Here is a 20844-nt window from a genome sequence, read left to right as displayed (position 1 = left end):
GCATAAAAAGGGCCTTGAGCCTCTGTTTTATTTGGTGAACAAAGGAGAACTTAGAACATATCAACAACCAGAGAAGGAGAGGGGTAACAGAAAGACTAGGAAGAGAACAAGGAAGAGGACAAGGAAGAGGACAAGGAAGAGGACAAGGAAGAGGATGACAAGGAGGAGGAGGAGGAAGAGGAGAAGCAGAAGGAGGTGGAGGAGAAAGAAGGAGAACTGTGATCTCTAATGAGATTCGAGCCACTGTGGTTGACCATGTGCTCAACTATGGTTTGAGCATGAGGAAGGCTGGCCAGAGGGTCCAACCAAATCTCAGCCGCTTCACAGTTGCTGCCATCATTAGAAACTTTAGAATGGAGAACAGGTATGAATTATATTTGCCTTGTGAAATATTGCATATCAATAGAATACAATGTGCTCTCTGTATTTGTATTTTGCAGGACTGAAAGAGAACCACAACCATGCCACATTCAGAAACATCCAGACCGTTACCCTTTCTACACTGTACCGTGTTCTCCGCAGGAATGCCATGCGGACGAAACAAGTGTACAGGGTCCTATTCGACCGGAACACATCAAGGAGTTACGGCAAGAGTCCCATACATTCAGCACTGACACATGCATGTATTGCACCTGTAATGTGTCTCACTGTACCCCACTGTGATGATCCATCTATGTCCATACTATACAGTAACTGGCATTATCATGCTGTCTGTTCCAGCAGATCCAGGATCATGACACAGGTAATGATCTATATGAATACATATTCATTGATGAGGTTGGATTCAACCTGGTGAAGAGGAGGCGCCGGGGAAGAAATGTCATTGGCCAGCGCACCATTTGAGGTCCACGCTGAGCGTGGTGGGAACATCACTTTGTGTGCTGCAATGGGTTGAGCAGGCCCGCTGACTGTACTGTACTGTTCAACAAAATAAAACTTTTCCTGCATATGTGTGCTGTTATATGTGTGCTGTGGCCTACACTGAGACATCTTACAAAAGTTGAAATGACTCATTTTCCAGAGTCATTCATTCATATGGTGTGTTCCATTTTGAGAATTGTGTTTTCAATTTTGCACTACTGTGTGCTGTGAATGCTTGGTAGTGTGCAGCAAATGCTTTTTGTGTGTACTGTTATGAATGGTATGTGTGTGTCATTTGAAAATATGGCTGTGTGTACCAAATGAGAACACAAGTTCCATTTTGTGAACAGGTGAGATATTTGATGGCAAAGAGTCCTCTTGCAAAGGGAGTGTCAGGTGTGTGAGGTTTTCAGTTTTGTGTGTGCAGTTTTGAGAAAGACGTTATTGTTTTGAGAAACGTGTGTTAACAATTGTTTAAAACTGTAAACCAGGTCTTAAGAACATACTTCACTCAAAATCACACAGTTGGTGTTAAATTTGCCAAGAACAACTTTTGACACTGCACTTCAAAAAACGTAACTTTCTACAAGCTGGCATGCTTATCCGCCCTCTAGCCTAAGCAATTACCCAAGTTTTTCATAAATTAGACTGTCTTTGATGACAGCAATGACGAGTAGGCTAAGCTAGGTGTAAAAATTATCGACATAATGTTTGGCAAAAATGTGCAATTGCCAACATAAAATTGTTATCAGTTAAAGATCCTGTAAAGTAAGTATTTGGGTGATTAAAAACTAATTTTGAGGTTTTTGACGTTGTTACGTAGTCCTACATACTAAAGCCTATCATGAAAGCATAATTCCAATATTTCAGTTGTCACTTCGACATTTTGAATAATTCATTGGATGAACAAACTACAGCTGACCTCATCTCATGTAGGCTATGTTCCAAGAACTCTGTTCTGTTCTCCTCCCATTCAAGAAGCAAACAGGCTAGACTACTTAGGCAATTAGCATGTACAATAAAGAAGATATTTGAAGCATCAACTGACATTTGCATATAGAAGTACAAAATCTAGTCAAATATAAAGTGTGGACTAAGGCCTATATATAAATAAATCCAGTGTGAAGGGAAGGTTTGGGGTTGATAGGACATATACTTAGATGGTTTTGTAGGCATTTAAAGTCGTAAATAGTTTACAGTTTGAATTGAATTCCCAGTCTAAGGTCATCTTTATTTGACACAAAGATTTAAATATCAACAATAAGATGTTAAAATCAGATTGTGTAACCTTCCAACCAATTGTTGTTGCCCAACCAACTGCCCAACCAACTGGGCAGTCAGGAGGCAGGACAAAATTGAGAGACCATCCTGAGCCTCTGATCTTCTCTATGATGAGCAGAGGCTGATGGAGAGCAACTTCAGCTACAGGCTCATCCCCCAGGTGCAAGATTGAGTGTTTCAGGCGTTCTTTTGTACAGCGAGCTGTCAATGAATGTGCCTGAGACCCCCACCCCTATTCCCAAACCAGCCAGCCATGTGCTAAAGGCTGTACAAAAGCACCAGATGGTGCCAAAGCAAACTTTTCCTACTTCTAAAATATTTAGAAAGCAAATTTACATACCTCACATTTCACCGAAGTGTTATAATTCTTCATATTTCCAGTGGTATTGTTTAATTTTATGTAGACTACAATCATTGAGTAGACTATGTAAAATCATCTTATATGATTATACATCATATAAGATTATGTAAAATAACTGGATTGCTCTGATTTCTGATAACATAAGAAATACTACTGATATTGAATAATAATGGTGAGGTGAAGGCAGTATTATCTATTGCTTGATGGGTCTCAAATGTAGCCTATAGCATGGGCGTATCTATCCCTATTTTAGGGGGGCTTGAGCCCCCCCAAAAGTTTCATTAGCCCCCCCCCACCCCCTTCATATTTTAAATTTAAATGTGTTAATTTATCTTCATGAAACTTTCTAGAGGACACTATTTAAAAGGTTATTTTCAAAAATGTATTCTGGGGAAACATGCCCCCAGACCCCCCTAGTTTTCCTGGGTCACAGGAAAAAGTATAGGTTTTATCTAGGGGCTTAGCCCCCCCAAAAGTGGGAACCAAGATTCACCAGTGGCCTAGAGTGAGTACAAAACAGCTATTAAAGTTCACCCACATAAGTTCAGGAGAAGAAATATTGTAAACAAAACCCCCCAAAGGGTTTTTAAACCACCACAATAATATTGTCTTAAGAGCCTTTCATTGTTTAAATACTTTGGATAGTCAAATTATTTAACTTTTTATAGTTATTACTTTGTAGTTAAAACAGATCTTAGGTCAGACCATATAAAACGAGTCAGATTAGGGTTAGACTAACCTGGTTTGAAGCCAATTCACCCACAACATTGTCATATCAAGGGATTACTAATAAAATAAAGTGTGAAATCTCAAGAATTTAAGGGAATTCTTAGTTTATTGCAGTCTTAAACACAGATGTGCAACAACTTCACAACTACATTCGTCAATAAAATCAACAAGCGTTTTTTGCCAATTTCTGCAGCAACACTTGCCTCTTGTGGACCAAAAAGTTACAAATTGATAATTCTAAATAAATACATCGGATTACCTATGCAAAGATGTTAGAAACGATGCATCGCGATTTCATCCCACATTGTATCCGGTGCACACTTTTCGATCCAGGCCATCGCATCGTGAGCATCTATGCCGATGCACCGATGAGAATCGGTGAATCTTCCCATCCCTACTAAAAATGTGAATAGTGTCCGTCAAGCCTAGCCTGGCTTCCAGCCCAATTTAGCCTCGCCCACAACAAAAACATGGTCGGGAAGTCGGGTCTGGATATGATATGATTTGTATGCAGGAAAGACAGCATGAAAACACTCCAGATGTAGAGCACGCTGAGGAAACAGCATCAGGGCTTCAGGTGAGGTTTATGATAATAAAACATTTTGTTGTTCAGCATTACAGTGACATTATCACGGTATCTTTTTTTGGAGAGTGCAATTTCTAGCTCTTTCTTGCTAGGGGTACCGCTGGAGCAAGCCACTGACTGTAGCCATAGCTGAATCCGAGGGGGAGGCAGACGTCTCCACACAAATACCATGTAACCTCTTCAGGTGACTACCTAAATTAGCCGTGCGCTGCCTGTGTACTTTATAGCAGTACGACATATCTTGCCAATTGCATGGGTCTTGTCAAATTGCCCATCTTTCTTTTGAAATCCAAAGTGTTGCCAAAACCTTGGGTTTTGTAGGAACGTGTAACTCTTCCTCCGGCAACACCTGCCCGAACAGGCCTTCAACTCGCACGAAACTTTGCGGAGAGACTTCATGAGAATCGGCCAGTGACAGCAGTGGAGATAAGAGCGTGCTTAGGAAACTATCTAAATATAAAATTATTCGTCACAAATCATTGGTCAATTTTCTACAATCAAATCGGAGATTTCTCAACGACAATCTGGCGAAAGAGACAAATTTAGCCGTTTAGCTACATAGACTGCCATTCAACTTGCACTCGCTCGCGATCACCCCCAGTGGAACTCTGGTGAAACTGCAGCCAAATTGGTTACAATGGGGCTTAGTGGGAGTGGCAAGGCTCTCCTTAAAGGTGACATGACATGCTGTTTTTGGATGCTTTTATATAGGCCTTAGTTGTCCCCTAATACTGTATCTGAAGTCTCTTTCCCGAAATTCAGCCATGGTGCAGAAATATAGCCACTACAAGTGGTCCCACAATCAGCTTTCCTCAGAACGCGCTGTTTCTGTGTCTGTAGCTTTTAATGCTAATGAGGAAGAGAGGGGCGGCAACATGCGCTAATGTTTACAGGATGTATCGCAATGGCTCGTTGCCCCCGTTGCTGTAAAATGCCTCGAATTTAGCCATTCTCATCTGATCACCCTGGTTTGCAGAGGTGCACACTCAGTCATTTAAATGTGGAGAAAGGCGGATATCGCGAGCCATAACACCAACAGCAGAACGGATATCCAAATAACAAAGAAGTGTACAACACTTGCGTTACAGCGTTTGTTTTCACACACACACTTGATGCCATTTATCTTTACGTTAGCAACAGTAACTCAGTTGTTAGCTGCAGAGCTAATGTTACAGACACATTCTAAGGGTAGCAAGCTAGGTAACCATATACCGTAAAGCAACAAAATGATTTAGCGTTAGTTAACTTACATGTCCAAGGTTTGTAGCTTGACCACAGAGATTTAGTAATGATCCAGAATTTAATTTCAGCAAGGCCAGCTTTGAGTTGGCTCAAGTTGAGGAAATGTTTGGAGCAGACATACACTTTGGGAAGTTGTGTCGGCGCATTTCCAGCGAAAATACAATTAAGATATGGGTTGTGCAGAGGCTCAGATGAAGGAACAGAAAAAAAGATGTGTGCTTGCATTTGTATATCCAAGCACTGAGCAACTGTTAAGCTTCGTTTGTTTGCTCGCCATGATGTCTCTCCAGGAAAAACCGATATCGCACTCGCCCTTGCACGGTGGTAGCTCAGTTTCTCATGGGCGGGCTAGATGATCTGGTCGGGCAAAGCAGAGAGAGGGGAGGTAACTTTCCCCCTATCTACGTCACTAGGGGGAGATTTTCAAACAGCGCAATTGAGCCTTCATTTTGTCAAAGGCGGAGAAGAACACGCAGGGCTTGGTTTACACTTATCGAAAATTCTAGCCACTGGGGGACCAAAGGCAGGCTAGGGGAACTCATATTAATGTTAAATAACCTCATAAAATGAAGTTTTTATGTCATGTCACCTTTAAACAGTAGGGATGTGCATCTCCATCACTGAGGACGATGCGATACACATCTCGATGCACGGCCAACGATCCGATACATTAAAGATACATAAAAGCAACCACGAATGTGATACGATACGATTCACCCCTATTGCGATGCAGTGCGATTCGACGCAATACGATTCAATGAGATGCGATGCAAAGGGAATATGATGCTATGGAATTTAATATGGTCGGCTACATTATGATTTATTTATTTGACAGACTGCAAATCATCAATTAACTAAACAAGTGAAAGTTTTATTTCACATATTAAACAAAGTCTCTGACAATAGATAAAATAACATCAGTCCTAGACCTTGACTTAAACCAGTCGTTCTTTCCTGTGGTATGTGTTCTCTGAATGTAAAAATGGGAAAACTATTACTGGCAGTCACAAGCTGCTGTAAACACTGTCATAACACCACACACTAAATTGAACTCATACGTCCTACTTAAAGGTTTTTTTCAATGACTCAGCTATCTCTCGTCTTTGTCGTACACAACAGGGATTTCTTTCTCGGAGAACAAGCCACTGACTTTAGCCATAGCTGAATCCGAGGGGGAGGCAGACGTCTCCACACAAATACCATGTAACCTCTTCAGGTGACTACCTAAATTAGCCGTGCGCTGCCTGTGTACTTTATAGCAGTACGACATATCTTGCCAATTGCATGGGTCTTGTCAAATTGCCCATCTTTCTTTTGAAATCCGAAGTGTTGCCAAAACCTTGGGTTTATTGCAATTTGTAGGAACGTGCAACTCTTCCTCCGCTAACACCTGCCCGAACACGCCTTCAACTCGCACGAAACTTTGCGGAGAGACTTTATGAGAATCGGCCAGTGACAGCGTGGAGATAAGAGCGTGCTTAAGAAACTATCTAAATATAAAATTATTGGTCACAAATCATTGGTCAAATTTCTTAATACTAAAGGTGTTTGCATACACATAATTCTATATAAATACATCGGATTATACCGATGCAAAGATGTTAGAAACGATGCATCGCGATTTCATCCCACATTGTATCCGGTGCACACTTGTTTGATCCGGGCCATCGCATCGTGAGCATTTATGCCAGAGAGTTAAGATCAGCCACACTTGCAACCACTAATTACATGCTCATTTCCATTACAGTCCTATGAGCATGACAACGTCAGGCTAAACCAATCCGTCTCTCACAGCTGAAATATTTAGGAAACGCCCCTTTTAAACATATTGACCACACCTTTACCCAGTAAGAAAGATATAACCTACAGGTCTCTGCCCGAACTGATAGATCTGCAAGACATTGGTGACTGAAAAGGAGGAATCATGCAAAACGTAGGTTCTTCATAAGACAGTCAGACAGAATACGCTGTTTTAGTAATACAAGGAACAGAAGAATGTTGTTTCTAAGGGGCATCATATGTAGCATAATTGACAATACGAAGAATTATTTGACTTTTTCTGCTGACAATGCTGAGATACTAGCTACAAATAACACTCGGAAATTACTAGCCTATATACATTTATATTAAGAATAAAAGAGCTATCAGTGGAGAAGAAATTGTGTTCTTGCGGTAGTATTTGTGCCAGAGGCTTGGTTTTGTGAGTGAACGTTTTGGCTTAATTGATGAGTTTGCCTGCGGTTGCATTTGAACTACTATCTACCAAACTTATTTCAATGTTGCATTTATATTCGTATCTTTTAAACTTGTTTCAATGTTGTGAAAAATCACTTGCAAATGATCATTATTGACAAAGTGTGATACACACTATTTACATATATTACTGGATGTTTAAGGGTATTCTTAAATATTCTGTAACCTTCTTTTGCCTCAACAGAAAGAGAGTCCTACAGAGTCCTACTCAAATTTGAAGGTTACTGTTCTTAGAGCAAAGACCAGCTATTCCCGTGATTATTGTGAGTGTCCTCCAAACATTCACAAATGTTTAAGCAAACTAAATAAAGGAATATTATTATCGTCAAACTAAATTTTGGGGGAATTCTTAACAGACTGGATGATTATGGGCATGGGAATTGACTCTTTAGGATTGTTTATAGATGAATAACATGCTTTTTGTAAGTGAAGAAATCTGTTTTTATCCTTGTTCTTTGCTGCTACTATCTCCATATATCAATCCATAATGGCTTCTCTTTTGTTTATGTATAGGGTCAGAGTCCGACTGCTATGTCACTTTACATCTGCCCACGGCCTCCTCGAATATTCACCGTACCAAGACTGTAGACAATAGCAGCACCCCGGAGTGGAATGAAACTTTCGACTTTAGGGTCCAGACTTGTGTAAAGGTAAATCATGTTATCCTTTTTGGTCAAGCAGCAGTCAGAGCATGAGTCTATGATCATACAACATCTGATCAGACACAGTCAACAAAAGAAAGATCAGTAACGTTATCTTACCATAACGGATCATTCAAACTCACATGGTACATGGTATTTAACACCATTTGAAGGCCAGTTGGTATCAAAAACCTGTTACAAGTTATTCTGTAATGTGATGTTATGCCTGGAAAAGGAGGCCACTGAGTATATTTGCTCAAGCACATGTGACACATTTAATGTAAATTGCTGGAGCTGCTCCTCCCGCGACCCAACTCCGGATAAGCGGTTGACGATGGATGGATGGAAATTGCTTGACATTACGTTTTACTAGTTAGGCTAGTTTTTGTAAATTAGGCCTATCAGATTATTATTTGGAAATTGATTTTAAAAAGTATGGAAAGAATAACATAAATAGTTATTTTTGTTTTCAGAACATCCTGGAGATTAGACTGTATGATGAGGACACTTTCATAGATGGTGATGACTTGTGTTCAGTTGTGTTGTTTGACATCAACAACCTCGTACCCAGAGTGAAGGAGACTAAAGTCTTCAACAGAGACTCACAGGTGAATAAGCCTTTCTGAAACTTTCAGGAATATTCTAGACCAGTTCTTCAACCCTGGTCCTCAGGGACCCCCTGCCCTACATGTTTCCCTGCTCCAACACACCTGATTCAAATGAATGGTCGTTAACAGGCTTCTGCATAACTAGATAACGACCCATTGATTTGAATCAGGTGTGTTGGAGCAGGGAAACATCTAAAACGTGCAGGACAGGGGGTCCCTGAGGACCAGGGTTGAAGCCCTCTGTTCTAGACCTTGGAAGTATTTAGTAGCATATTACCTCATTTTATGGAATTAAAGTTTGCATTCTCACACACTGTATTTCACTCAAATAAACTTAATTAGAAATTGAAAATGAATTAAATGGCTTTAATTCCAACACAAATAACGACTCTTTTAGAAAGTTAACAATTTGTTTGTCATCGTTGATGTCTTCAGTATCGTCTGAATAGTAAAACTCAGCTGACTCCTCAATATCACTCATTTTGAAGATGACGTCAGAGCAGTGCAATAATAATCCGAATCAGACCCAAGACCAGCGATGAGGCCAATACACGGCTGGCATGACTACCCATTAGCCAATCAGAACGCTCGTACTGTCGTTGCCATACAATCATTGGATGTACTGTATTCTTAGTCTGGGTTGGATGCTCTATTTTTTTCAGATGAATGATCAACTGTGGATGGAATTTCAGCTGCTTGAGTGGTATGTGACATACTGACTAAATGATGCAATACGGCAAGATTCATGCATAAATCCATCACAAGATATTTCTTTTTTTTTGTGCAGTGATGATCCTCCTTGTAAATATATTTCAAACGGAATCCTAATGGTAAGTGTGGCATGCTAATGACCTGATCAGTTTGTGACACTGTATTTTACTATGTTAACAGTACCACATTTTATATTATGTTTTAAAACATTTTATCACTGTAATCAATAGACCCATGTTAGTTTTTTGTTTGTATTTTCTTTTGTACATCTTAATCCAAGAGCTGATCGCTGCTGTAGTTTATTTATCAATAATTTGCTAAATGTTGTATCCTAGGCTGCTCCGTTTTGTGCTGTGGATGTTAGTTTGATCAACAACAACTGTGAGTAGAGGGTCATATTTCCAAAATGTCTGTCAATCAGTTAGTTGTTCATGGTGACGTCTTGTGTTTTTACAGTGAAACCGGACATGGTTTTGAGACTAACAGGAGCATATAATGAAGATCAAAAGATGGCCAGTTCAGAACAAATTACAGAGCTTGCAAAAACCTTGCGGTTCTATGTGAACAGAGCTCTGGAGACTGAACTCATGATAGTGAGTTTACTTTTTCCATCTTTCTTCTGGCTACTCATCAGTTACAACATGAATTACACTTAGTTGTACAGGAAATGTTACATCTGGATGAAAATCTGGATTACATTTAGTTTACTAAATGTATGTTGTTCATCTGTTTTTTGTGATCTGCTCTCCCCAGAATCAGCTGGACAGCTCGAGTGGCAGTTCAGCAAATGCTGTTCAGCTTAAGAAATTGCCAGCTAAAGACCAAGTTAAAGTGTCTGTTCCCTTTGGAGAGGTACAGTATGTACTATACAAGTACGTAAAGTTGTGTATAGGGCCTAGAAGTATCCAAACAAAAGTGTGACTTTTACATTCCAATTCATTTCATTGATACTGAATATTTTCCAACACAGGAAAAACTGGACTTACATTTGAAAATGGAGGACCGGTAAATGTGCATTGCATGTATTCGTGTCAATGTTTTCCATTCTATATATGATAAATATGTATGCTTATGTGTACACACAATATATTATTTACAGCCCAGAGACAGATTTTCAAGTTCGTTTGGATTTCAACCTTTCACCCCAAGAGAAGAAGTTCCTGGAGCAGAGAAGAGTGGTGGTGGATCAGGCCTTAAAGAAAGTGTTGAACCTTAACTCTGCCCGTACACTTAAAAAGGTGCTCTGAAAATACATTTCCTGTGAGGTCACATTAACTTTAATTAGACACTAGGTAACAATGACAACAATATGCAGTTAAAAGTCTGTCAGATGTTCTTTAAGTCTATGTCTACTACTGCGTCTCTGGCCCAACGAATGCCCAAGTGCTGCTCATTTATTTTCCTCCCTAGGTACCTGTAATAGCTGTTGTGGCCTCAGGGGGCGGGACTAGAGCAATGACTGGCATGTATGGGAGCCTGAGGGGCCTACAGAGAATTGGCCTTCTGGACACTGTGACTTATATTACTGGAGTGTCTGGTTCTACCTGGTGAGTATGAGTATAACCACTCTTTAAGTGGTCCCTTACAAATGTGTTCTACCGGTCTATGTTTTGAAACACATTATCTTTAACACTGCAAAGTGAGTTAAAATCCAGTCATTCCAGATAAAAAAAGAAGAGGTGTCGAAGATTATGCTAGCATAACTAGCAGATGAGTTCACCACTTTAATTCTATGGAGGGTCATTTATATTTATATGAAAGTGAAGTGAAGTAAAACACTAAGTCAATTCTAAACTCTGTGTGTGCCAAACAGTTACCCCAAATGCTACATATTTTAAGGTAAATCTAACATGAAAACTACTTAACAGTCAGTGGTGGGGTATTTACAGTGTAAAGTTCTACAGGCTTTACATTTATGCATTTAGCAGACGCTTTTATCCAAAGCGACTTCCAAGAGAGAGTTTTACAAAAGAGCATAGGTCACTGATCATAACAATGAGGTAGTCCCGAATATTGCAAGCAGCCAAAACATGAATCATACATTGTGAAAAACTAAACAAGTGCCAAAGGGAAGACCCATAAGAGCATGCATTTATACAAGTTACAAATTAATACAACACAAACCCCAAAAAGTGCAAGACTGTACCTGTAGAAGAACAATCAACAGTAAAATATTTCACAGCAAGTACATGAGTTCAAGAGTTAACTTTGTTATAACTAACCTACAAGAGCAACAAGTCTCTCAATAAGAGTCATTGTGATCCTGGAGGAAACTAACATCAGGTCCAGCCAAGCATTCCTAAAGGGCGTTATATGGTACTCCGTACTTCACGATTACGGACACATGGGAAGGGCCTACACCTAGATGGAACGCCCTCTCCGTCGTCTCTTGGGCCGTCGGAGAGCTCTCCCGTGCACCGTTGAAATTCCTGTCGATCCGTCGTGCCGTGCTGTACAGCGACGGATACCCCTTGGCCGTGATTGGTCCGCTACGACAGGAAAGCCGGGAGGAGGTACATAAACAATCGACGACGACGCTGACGACTTCGACAGAAAGGCGTTTTCTCTAGGTCGTCTTCTTGAAAGATGTCCGTGATGAGAACTTCGTGGAGAGAAAGTTTATTGTGAGCTAGTTTATGCTTTACTCTAGTGAATTCAGAAACGCGAGTTTGTTGTCTGTGCACTGACTGACAGTTTAGTGACCTAGAGTAGTACATTAGTTTTGACTGTACATACAGTTTGTATGGATCTTTTTGTTTCCAATTATATCAGTCTTTTTGTTTATCATTTTTCACATTGGATTATACACGATTTATACACAAAAAAACGCTTCTCCACCTACTGTTCTGGCGGTGAATTGTTTTCAGCACCTCCAGCCTTTGGAGAACCATAAAGGCAACAGAAATGCTAATTAATACGTCCGATCCGGCGGCCCGCCCATCCGTAACGGAGTCGGAGTACCATACTGGTACCTTAAGTGCCGTTGTACTCCCGGAACAAGTGCGTCTTGAGTCTTTTCTTGAAGGTAGGGAGACAGTCAGTGTCCCTGATGGAGGTGGGGAGCTGGTTCCACCATTGGGGGGCCAGGCAGGAGAAGAGCTTGTGTTGGGACCAGGCGGTCTTGAGCGGTGGGACCACCAGGCGGTTGTCTGAAGAAGACTGGAGGTGACCGGTGGGTGTGTAAGGCTGCAGGAGAGACTTGATGTAGTCGGGTGCAGTCCCGTTCACTGCTCGGAAAGTCAGTACCAGGGTCTTGAATCTGATATGGGCGTTGATGGGTAGCCAGTGGAGAAAGATAAGGAGCGGGGTAACATGGGAGTGTCTGGGTAGATTGTAGACCAGGCGGGCCGCTGCGTTCTGAATCCTCTGAAGAGGGCGGGTTGCACATGCTGGGAAACCAGCGAGCAGTGAGTTGCAGTAGTCCAACTTAGGGAGGACCAGTGCTTGGACTAGCAGCTTGGTGGAGTGCTCAGACAGGTATGTCTTGATCTTCCGGATGTTGTAGAGGGTGAATCTACACGACCGGGAGACTGCAGCAATGTGGGCCGTGAGGGAGAGCTCGTCATCCATGGTAACCCCAAGGTTCCTGGCAGAGAATACGCTTTGCACTTGTGATATGGCAGAAATATTAGCACTTTTGGGAATTTTGATCAGAAGAGTCTACCAAACCACAAAGCATAACTATGAACGCATCCATAAAATTCCTTTTTGACAGGGCCATGGCCAAATTAAACGAGCAAGATGATTGGTCCCATTGTGACATGGAAAAGGCAATTGCTGAACTGGAAAAGGAGATCACAAAGAGTGCTCTTAGTGCCTTCACCTTGGAAAAACTGCAGTACTACAACACTGAAACTGCAAAGAGAGAGCAGGAGGGACACCCAGTGTCACTCATAGACATGTGGGGATTGGTCATCGAGGAACTGACCCATGGGAAGGTATAGTACACTCACGATACTACACAACACCCCTCTGTTACAGTGCAAATCAGGGGTAAAAGTTATTTAATTGCTTGGACACAGAAACGTCATTGTCGTGCACCTATGCTGGACCCCACTATGTACAAAAGTCATTGTTCAAGCGTCCCTTAAAAATGTTTTCCCAGCCTGACGTGTGTTAATTACTCCACTGTTTGTTAAAAGAAAAACAGCCATACTCTGTCTGAGCAGCAGAGGGCAGTGTCAAAGGGCCAAAACCCCCTCCCCATCTACACTGCTGTCAATATGAAGGAAGGAAGGAAAGGCACTACAGCTGAGACAGGTCATTAAAGCTCCTCTTCAGCTAAAGCAGCTTCTGGCTTTCTCTTGTTATAGGGTCTTTCGAAATTTGTAAGACCCAGTTAAAATTACATCACTTTTAGCTCTCCAAAAAACACATTTGCAAATATATACTTTTGAAAGATTACGTTCACATAGCCAATGGGTCCTATTGTCTTGCCTTGCAATGCCATTGGATGAATGTGGTCTTACAAAAAAAAGAAATGACCAATTAGAGAAAAGTGATGTAATTTCACAACCAGGGGTCTTACAAGGTTAAAAGGTTTGACTTCATTTAGTGTATCTAAGAAATATAGATACAGCACATTTCATATGTATATTAGATGTGATTTATGCTTCACATGTGTCTCATACCTTTCTATTTCATTTCTTCCTTTCCTGTCAGAATGGTGTGAGTTCACGCCATATGAAGTGGGGATCCCAAAATATGGGGCTTTTGTCCGTACTGAAGATTTTGGCAGTGAATTCTACCTAGGTCACATGATCAAGAAGCTTCCAGAGACACGTCTCCCCTATCTAATAGGTGTGTTTGTGTACATCTATGCATGTTTGCACGTGTGTATCACAGTATTTATCATCTTCTCTGTCTGTCTGTTGACAGGACTATGGAGCAGTGTTTTTTCTCTGAACCTGACTCAGCTGTGGACAGCTTTCACTGGAATGCCACCTTCCTGGAGCCCATGGCTGGGGGACAATGTGAGCAACATAGGTAACAACCTATTCCTCTTAACACAGTGGTTGAATAGAAGTTTGTGGGTAAAAATGCAACATTATGACATGCTGTAGATAGACTGATAGACTAAAATAGCAATAATGCATTCACTGTAAGTCGCTTTGGATAATAGCATCTGCTAAATGTAATAATGCAACAGAAATGGTTTCATCCACATATTTTGCTTAGTTTAGAAGTAGTTCCAAGTTGTGCATCCCCTTAGCTACACTCCTGATAGTGATGAGTGATTAGCCCGTGTTAGCATCAATTACTTCATCTGCTCTCCATCAACTTATCCCAAACTTCTCCCACATAGAAGCAGACAGTGAGCCAGTTACCCTGGACACATATCTCCTCACGCCGGTCACCAGCACTGCCAGCATGATTTCCAGCTTTTTCAAGAGCCGACCCGTCATCACTGAGATATACAACTTTATGCGTGGATTCTTCATGCATTACAATTATAACAAAAACTCAAACTTTAAAGCCTGGAAAGGTGACTTGCTGAAATGTTTCATAAACACTGTGAAAATGTGTTTAAATACCTTAGTGTGTTGCTGTTTCTGATTATGAAAAAAAAGTATACATTCTGTTAAAGGGGATTTTACGGTTGGCTAAAACAGAATCTGGGACATAAAATGACTCACATCACTGTTCTCTCTGGCCTTCCATGTTTAGACAGCCACCCTGATGCCTTCCCAAACAACCTAACACCAGCTGACTCCAAACTGCACCTAGTTGATGCTGGCCATGCAATAAACATTGGTTGTCCTCCTGTGTTGCGTCCCCAGAGGGGTGTAGATGTCATCCTGTCTTTCAGCTACTCATGGGATCCGCAGGATGTTTTAAAGGTAAAGAGTAAGGGACCAGCCATTTTTGAATTATGCAAGGGTTAATTATCAGAATTATCAGACTATTGCATAGTCTAGGTAGGAGGTAGTATTTGACTATGGCTATGAACCCCTATCTGAAAGTGCTTGAATGATCTGGTTGTCCACTGCTACTATAAATCAGTAGTCCATATTGATGGATGATTTTGTTTCATCTAAGGTTATAAAAATAACAAATGATTACTGTGAAGACCACAAGATACCCTTCCCCCACATTGACTTCAGCAAGCTCCAGGCTGAGCCTGTGAGAGAACTCTACGTCTTTGAAGACAAAGAGAACCCAAAGGCTCCCATTCTGCTGCACATGCCCCTTGTCAATGTTTCTTATCGAAAGTTCAAGGCTCCCGGTAAGTGCTCTCTGATGATGCCAGGACTACATTCTGTGAAAGCTGTCATGCCCTTTGTTGTCTTTAAACAGTAAGACATCATTTGTATGTACTTTGATGATACTTGACAGGTCAACCACGGAAAGGTGAGGAGGAGATGGAGGCGGGGAAAGTTGATGTTAGCTCTGACTCTTCTCCCTACAAGACCTCCAACCTGACCTACTCTGTGAAGGACTACAGGTCACTGGTGGATCTCACCACCTACAATGTTGTCAACAACAAGAATGCGATCTTAAAGGCTCTTCGCAGTTCCCTAGACAGGGCAGTCCCCGTGAATTAAGAAGACCGTTAGGATCAGGACAAGCCAGTAAAAAATTCAGTTCGGTGAGGAAAGTAGTATAATTCCTGCAGAAACATTGGAATGGAGAACCATGCATGTTTCATGACATTTAAAAATAGTATATTATAAGGATTTGGTTATTACGCTAAGAATTTAATTCAACATAGTTTGTAAGAATGGGTGTCACCGTGCCCCCCACCTTTCATATGCTAAAATCTTGAGTTGCTGGATGGAGCCTCTGCTTGATGGGTCTCACACCTCATTGTGTAACTTACTGTCGCATTGTTGATCCATAATTGATAAGTAAGGGGCAAGATGTGGTCCAATTGGTTGTTCTACAGATAACAGTTGGGTATAAAGGGAATTATGAAGCATTGTTCTGCGGATTCTTGATCTCCTGAGGACTTCTCCTCAGCTGTATCTTTTTGATTTATTTCTCTGATTTTACAATAATCGTGGAAGAGTAGGTAACATTTAAAACCTTAACCTTTGTAACATGTTTGCCTTCTAATTGAATTCATTAATTTGCAATGTTATTAAATATTTCATTTGAACTTTGACCATTCTTGCTCTGATTCAACCCATAGACTCAAATTTTTTACTCCCCACGGTTGATCTTATTGAAGTAAGATAAGCCTGACAATTAAAAAGACATGATGATGTTTCAATACAATACTTTCCACACAGCAAATCTTTATCAGTATTTGAAAACCCAAGGCCCGTTGGATCCACCCCCGAGCCATTTAGGGACTTCCTGCTTCGAGTGGTTGTGGGTTGCTGATAAAAGGGTGTATGTGACAAGTGGACTGTGTGCGCCGAGGTTTTTGTTCAGCTTGTTATTGTGGAAACCCCACAACCCTGGACCTGCTACAACCTTAAAAGAAAATGCTTCACTTTATTTTTGTAGGGGATTATGACGAGTACAAAATAATGCAGGTGCATCCAGTCAGACTAATTTGCCAAGATTGTAATGCATCGTTTTATTTTTGTATTGCGGGGTTCCACCCAGTAACTTATTTTGTGAACACAGGCTTTGTTGCCAACTCTGTATGTTTACGAGATGGAAGCCAGCTAAAGAAAACAAAACGATGCATAGCAATCAAGTTAGACTGACTGGATGTATCAGAATGATTTAGCATTCATTATAATTCGACCACACAAACAACGTAACATAGCCGAGCAAATTAGTAACAGCTAACTTGTTGATTGACACTTTACTACACTACAAGCTAGCTAGTTTGGCAAAAACATCACCTTGTGGTAGTTGCAGTAAGTCAAGAGACAATTTCTCACATTGAGCCAGACCCCCACCCCTTGGCCCAAGAGTGTATGGCTGCTGTAGCCTGCCGTGTCCATTCCCTGCCGTGTCCATGCCCTGCCTTGTCCATGCCCTGCCTTGTCCATGCCCTGCCGTGTCCATGCCCTGCCTTGTCCATGCCCGGCCGTGTCCATGCCCTGCCTTGTCCATGCCCTGCCGTGTCCATGCCCTGCCGTGTCCATGCCCTGCCGTGTCCATGCCCTGCCGTGTCCATGTCCTGCCGTGTCCATGCCCTGCCTACTGGTGTTTTCTGTTCTTGTAGGTGTTTTATTTTAAGTAAACAGTATAACGGCAATCATACAATGAATCAAATACTGAATGTGTTTTGGACAATTTAGACTTGTATAGCGTGTGTGTGTGTGTTAGGTCTGTGTGGTCGTTGACTTACGTCACTTGCGCACCTGCGGGTATGTGTGTTAATTGGTGCATGTACGGGGGTTATAAGAGGGGGAATCACAGGTGAGCGTGGTGTTGGAATTAGGTTTTGGGAAGCCACATAGTTTTTCAAATCAAATATTTGTATAGCCCTTTTTACACGCAAGCATGTCACAGAGGGCTTCGCATACGCCCATAGAACTGCCCCTCAACCAACCTTAACCCTCAAGGAAGGCAAGGAAAAACTCTCAATGGGAGAAAAAATGGAAGAAACCTTGGGAGGAGCAATTCAGAGATGGATCCCCTCCTCCAGAGACGGTTGGTAAGAGAGAGGAGCAGAACACAAGCTAAACATAGTCATACAATGTCAATGGGTTTTGAAACACCAAAAATCGATTGTTCGGCTTTATAGACGTTGGATGGGACCTGGAAACTCACTGTTGGCCGTCATGGAGACTGGTTTCCGGTTGACGACCTGGTCCAGCGTTCAACCACAGCTGTGTGTAGCAGGGGCTTAGCCAGAATAATATTTTTGGGTAGGTCTAGAAAAATATGGATAGGAATCTTTTCAGATTTTTTTTCTTATATACTTTGCGATGTGCACCCGGTGCATAATCTTTCTGAGATATTGTTTCAGGGTAGGCCTAAGAACAAATTAGGTAGGCCTGTGCCTACCCAGGCTTACCCGTGGCTACGCCCCTGGTGTGTAGCCGGATCATACTAATCATAACCCTTGGGAACAGTCCTTTTTGTAAATATGTTTTTAAAGTGTTTATTAATAAAGTGTCAATGGACGTGATGGCGGACTTCATCATTTGCACCAGCACAAGTTGGGATTTCCAATTCCATTCCCAATTCCTTCACCATGACAATCCTTTCGTTGTTGGAGTGCCATTACAACGTGTCTATAAGATAAATGTAGACTATTATGCTAATGAATAAAATACTTAAAAATATATGTCCGTCTATAAAATAAATGCAGACTATAGACAAACTAAAAATGAGACGCGAGGGCTTTTTTTTATTGCACAATAGTGATACAAACAATCAAAGCACAATGTGTTTGTACATCTGTCAAGAAGTGTTGACAGCTTTGAGGTAGAAACAATATATACCACAAAACATTACACATAAAGAAAATAAGGATACAGAAAATAAAGATACTGGGGGTCTCCTTAGTCTAGCAGGGAATGTAAGTCCAACAAATAAGAGTCTCTTGGCGTTTTCCTTAATCATGCATTGAAGAGATGAATACAGTACCGTCAGTGCGCTCGCCAATGCCTTCATCACCATTACAGTTTTTTTTACAGTCGCTAGGACACATTTCCCAATACTTAAGTCACGTTTTCAAAACTCTTCACACAGTTAGCACAACAGAAGTATATGTGGGCTAAACTGTGGATCATTTATCATTGTTTTGGCACAAAATGCATTCAATGACTACATATTTCAAATTACATTCATTCTTTTCTCTCTTCGACACAACAACTGCCAAAACTGTATGTACCTACAGGCCAATTTACACATGCTTACATACTGTTTTCAAAACTGTTCAACTTCAGTTCAAAACAATAACATAATACAAAACTGAATGAGACAGATATTTGCTAAATTTCTACAGTAATACTGTAATGAAATATATTTTGAATCAAAAAATAAAATGCTATAAAATGATCTCTACAGAAAGGTTGTGCTAGGTAAGGAAAGGGATGCAGAGAGAAGAAACATTTGTATGGGACAATGTGGCATTTCACCACTCCCGTGCAGTCACCGAGTGGTTTGCAGCCCATCCCAGAATGGTGTCACTTTTCTTCCCACCTTACTCTCCAGTCCTCAACCCCATAGAATAATTATTTTCCTCATGGAGGTGGAAGGTTTACTGTATGACCACCATCCACATGATCAAATGTACCTCCTGGACGCAATGAATGCTTTGCGTCTTCCCTAGGTGTATCGCCTTAGATGACATAAGATGTGATGTGGATGAGAACCTATGGCCAAATGCAGAAGATTACAGTAGCATTCCTATTGTATCTGTATCAGTGGATTGTATGTATACAAATTATTGTATTATGGAATTACTAGTGAGAAAAAAAAGAGGTTGAAAGAGATTGAAGCATACTGCATCATGTCTGATTCATTCCAGTAACATATATTGCAGTGAATTCTAAACAGTAGAGAGGTGTCCTTGTTTTACATAAGAAAACATTGTATAATTGCTACCTGTTGTTAGTGATTTTTAGGTCATTGTTTTGTGGGTGACAAAGTATGTTTGTTGGCTGTCAACCTTTACTAGTGTTATGGAAGAATTAGTTGATTTGAGACATGTATGAAGTGATTTGGTAGTTTTAGTGCATTTTGAATGTGAAATTAACTGCTGTGTCGAGCTGAAAGTTGGTTAGGAGAACTGCGTTAAGAGTTTTGAAAAAGTTACCCAAGTATTGAGAAATGTGTCCTAGCGACTGTAAAAAAACTGTAAGAGAGACCTCAAACAGTGTGTGAGTGAGCACACACACACACACTCGTGCTGACATAACACATCATAAAAATGTATTCTCTAATGATGTGTTTTCTGTACCTGTGTATGTGTGAAACCAAGTCAAACCAAGTTTTATGTTCTCTCTACTGCACCTGTCTCGGTGCTGTGCAGCATTACCACTGTGGAGAGAATACCAGAGGTAGGCTGGACTCCCTGTATACTGACTTTGAGAAGATAACTACACATGCCTGTGACAGGAGATATATAGACATATATAGAATATATAGAAAGAAAGATATAATTAATGTATCATAGATACATATTCATAGGTATAATGCATGTCTATTGCTCATGCCCTTTCTTTCTTTGTACCTCCCTGTCTCAACGCTTGTTATCTACCTCCCTTCGTCTTTACCTCCTCTTCTCTTTCTCTCTGTCTGAACAATCCATAGCAGAATATCTAAACCTCTGATAAATAATATTCATTTGTAATAATAATTCCTAGTTTTGGGTGAGGGTATAGTCTGAAATGGGTGCAGAATGTGAACTGGTGGCAGGGTGAAGGGTAGAGGTGTTCATTCCTAGTCTTCAGGATCATAGACATAGATTATAGATGTCTTACTATGAGGGTCTATTTAGGAAATGATTCACACTGTTCTTACACAAACACATATGAAACACATTCACTTTCACATGTGAAATGTTCACACACGCATTCACACTCCTGAAAACTCGCATCCACATATGTGAAATGCTCGCATTGCCTGTAAGCATGGGCGTAGGTTTAGGGCGGGACGCTAGGTACTAGTCCCCACCAATATTTTAAGATTACAAAATTGTCCCCACCAATATTT

The 20844-nt window shown here is 40.9% G+C and overlaps 1 protein-coding gene across 1 annotated transcript; it reads left to right on the top strand.

Moving 5' to 3' along the window:
* The first annotated feature begins 6895 nt into the window (after positions 1 to 6895).
* Positions 6896 to 16371, top strand: LOC146268143 (cytosolic phospholipase A2 zeta-like). The gene is made up of 20 exons (XM_084667306.1): positions 6896 to 6993; positions 7498 to 7576; positions 7827 to 7963; positions 8428 to 8562; positions 9225 to 9265; positions 9350 to 9392; positions 9609 to 9654; positions 9730 to 9866; positions 10027 to 10125; positions 10244 to 10278; positions 10373 to 10511; positions 10684 to 10820; positions 12989 to 13211; positions 13416 to 13533; positions 13936 to 14073; positions 14152 to 14259; positions 14579 to 14758; positions 14941 to 15113; positions 15313 to 15499; positions 15610 to 16371. Exons 1-20 carry the CDS (start codon positions 6985 to 6987, stop codon positions 15816 to 15818), a joined length of 2373 nt encoding a protein of 790 aa, XP_084523432.1. The 5' UTR covers positions 6896 to 6984; the 3' UTR covers positions 15819 to 16371.
* The last annotated feature ends 4473 nt before the right edge of the window (positions 16372 to 20844 follow it).

This window comes from Hypomesus nipponensis, chromosome 11, assembly GCF_054491055.1.
Source record: "Hypomesus nipponensis isolate SF chromosome 11, ASM5449105v1, whole genome shotgun sequence".
Lineage (NCBI taxonomy): Eukaryota > Metazoa > Chordata > Actinopteri > Osmeriformes > Osmeridae > Hypomesus > Hypomesus nipponensis.
This window is presented reverse-complemented; position numbering and strand designations above follow the sequence as displayed.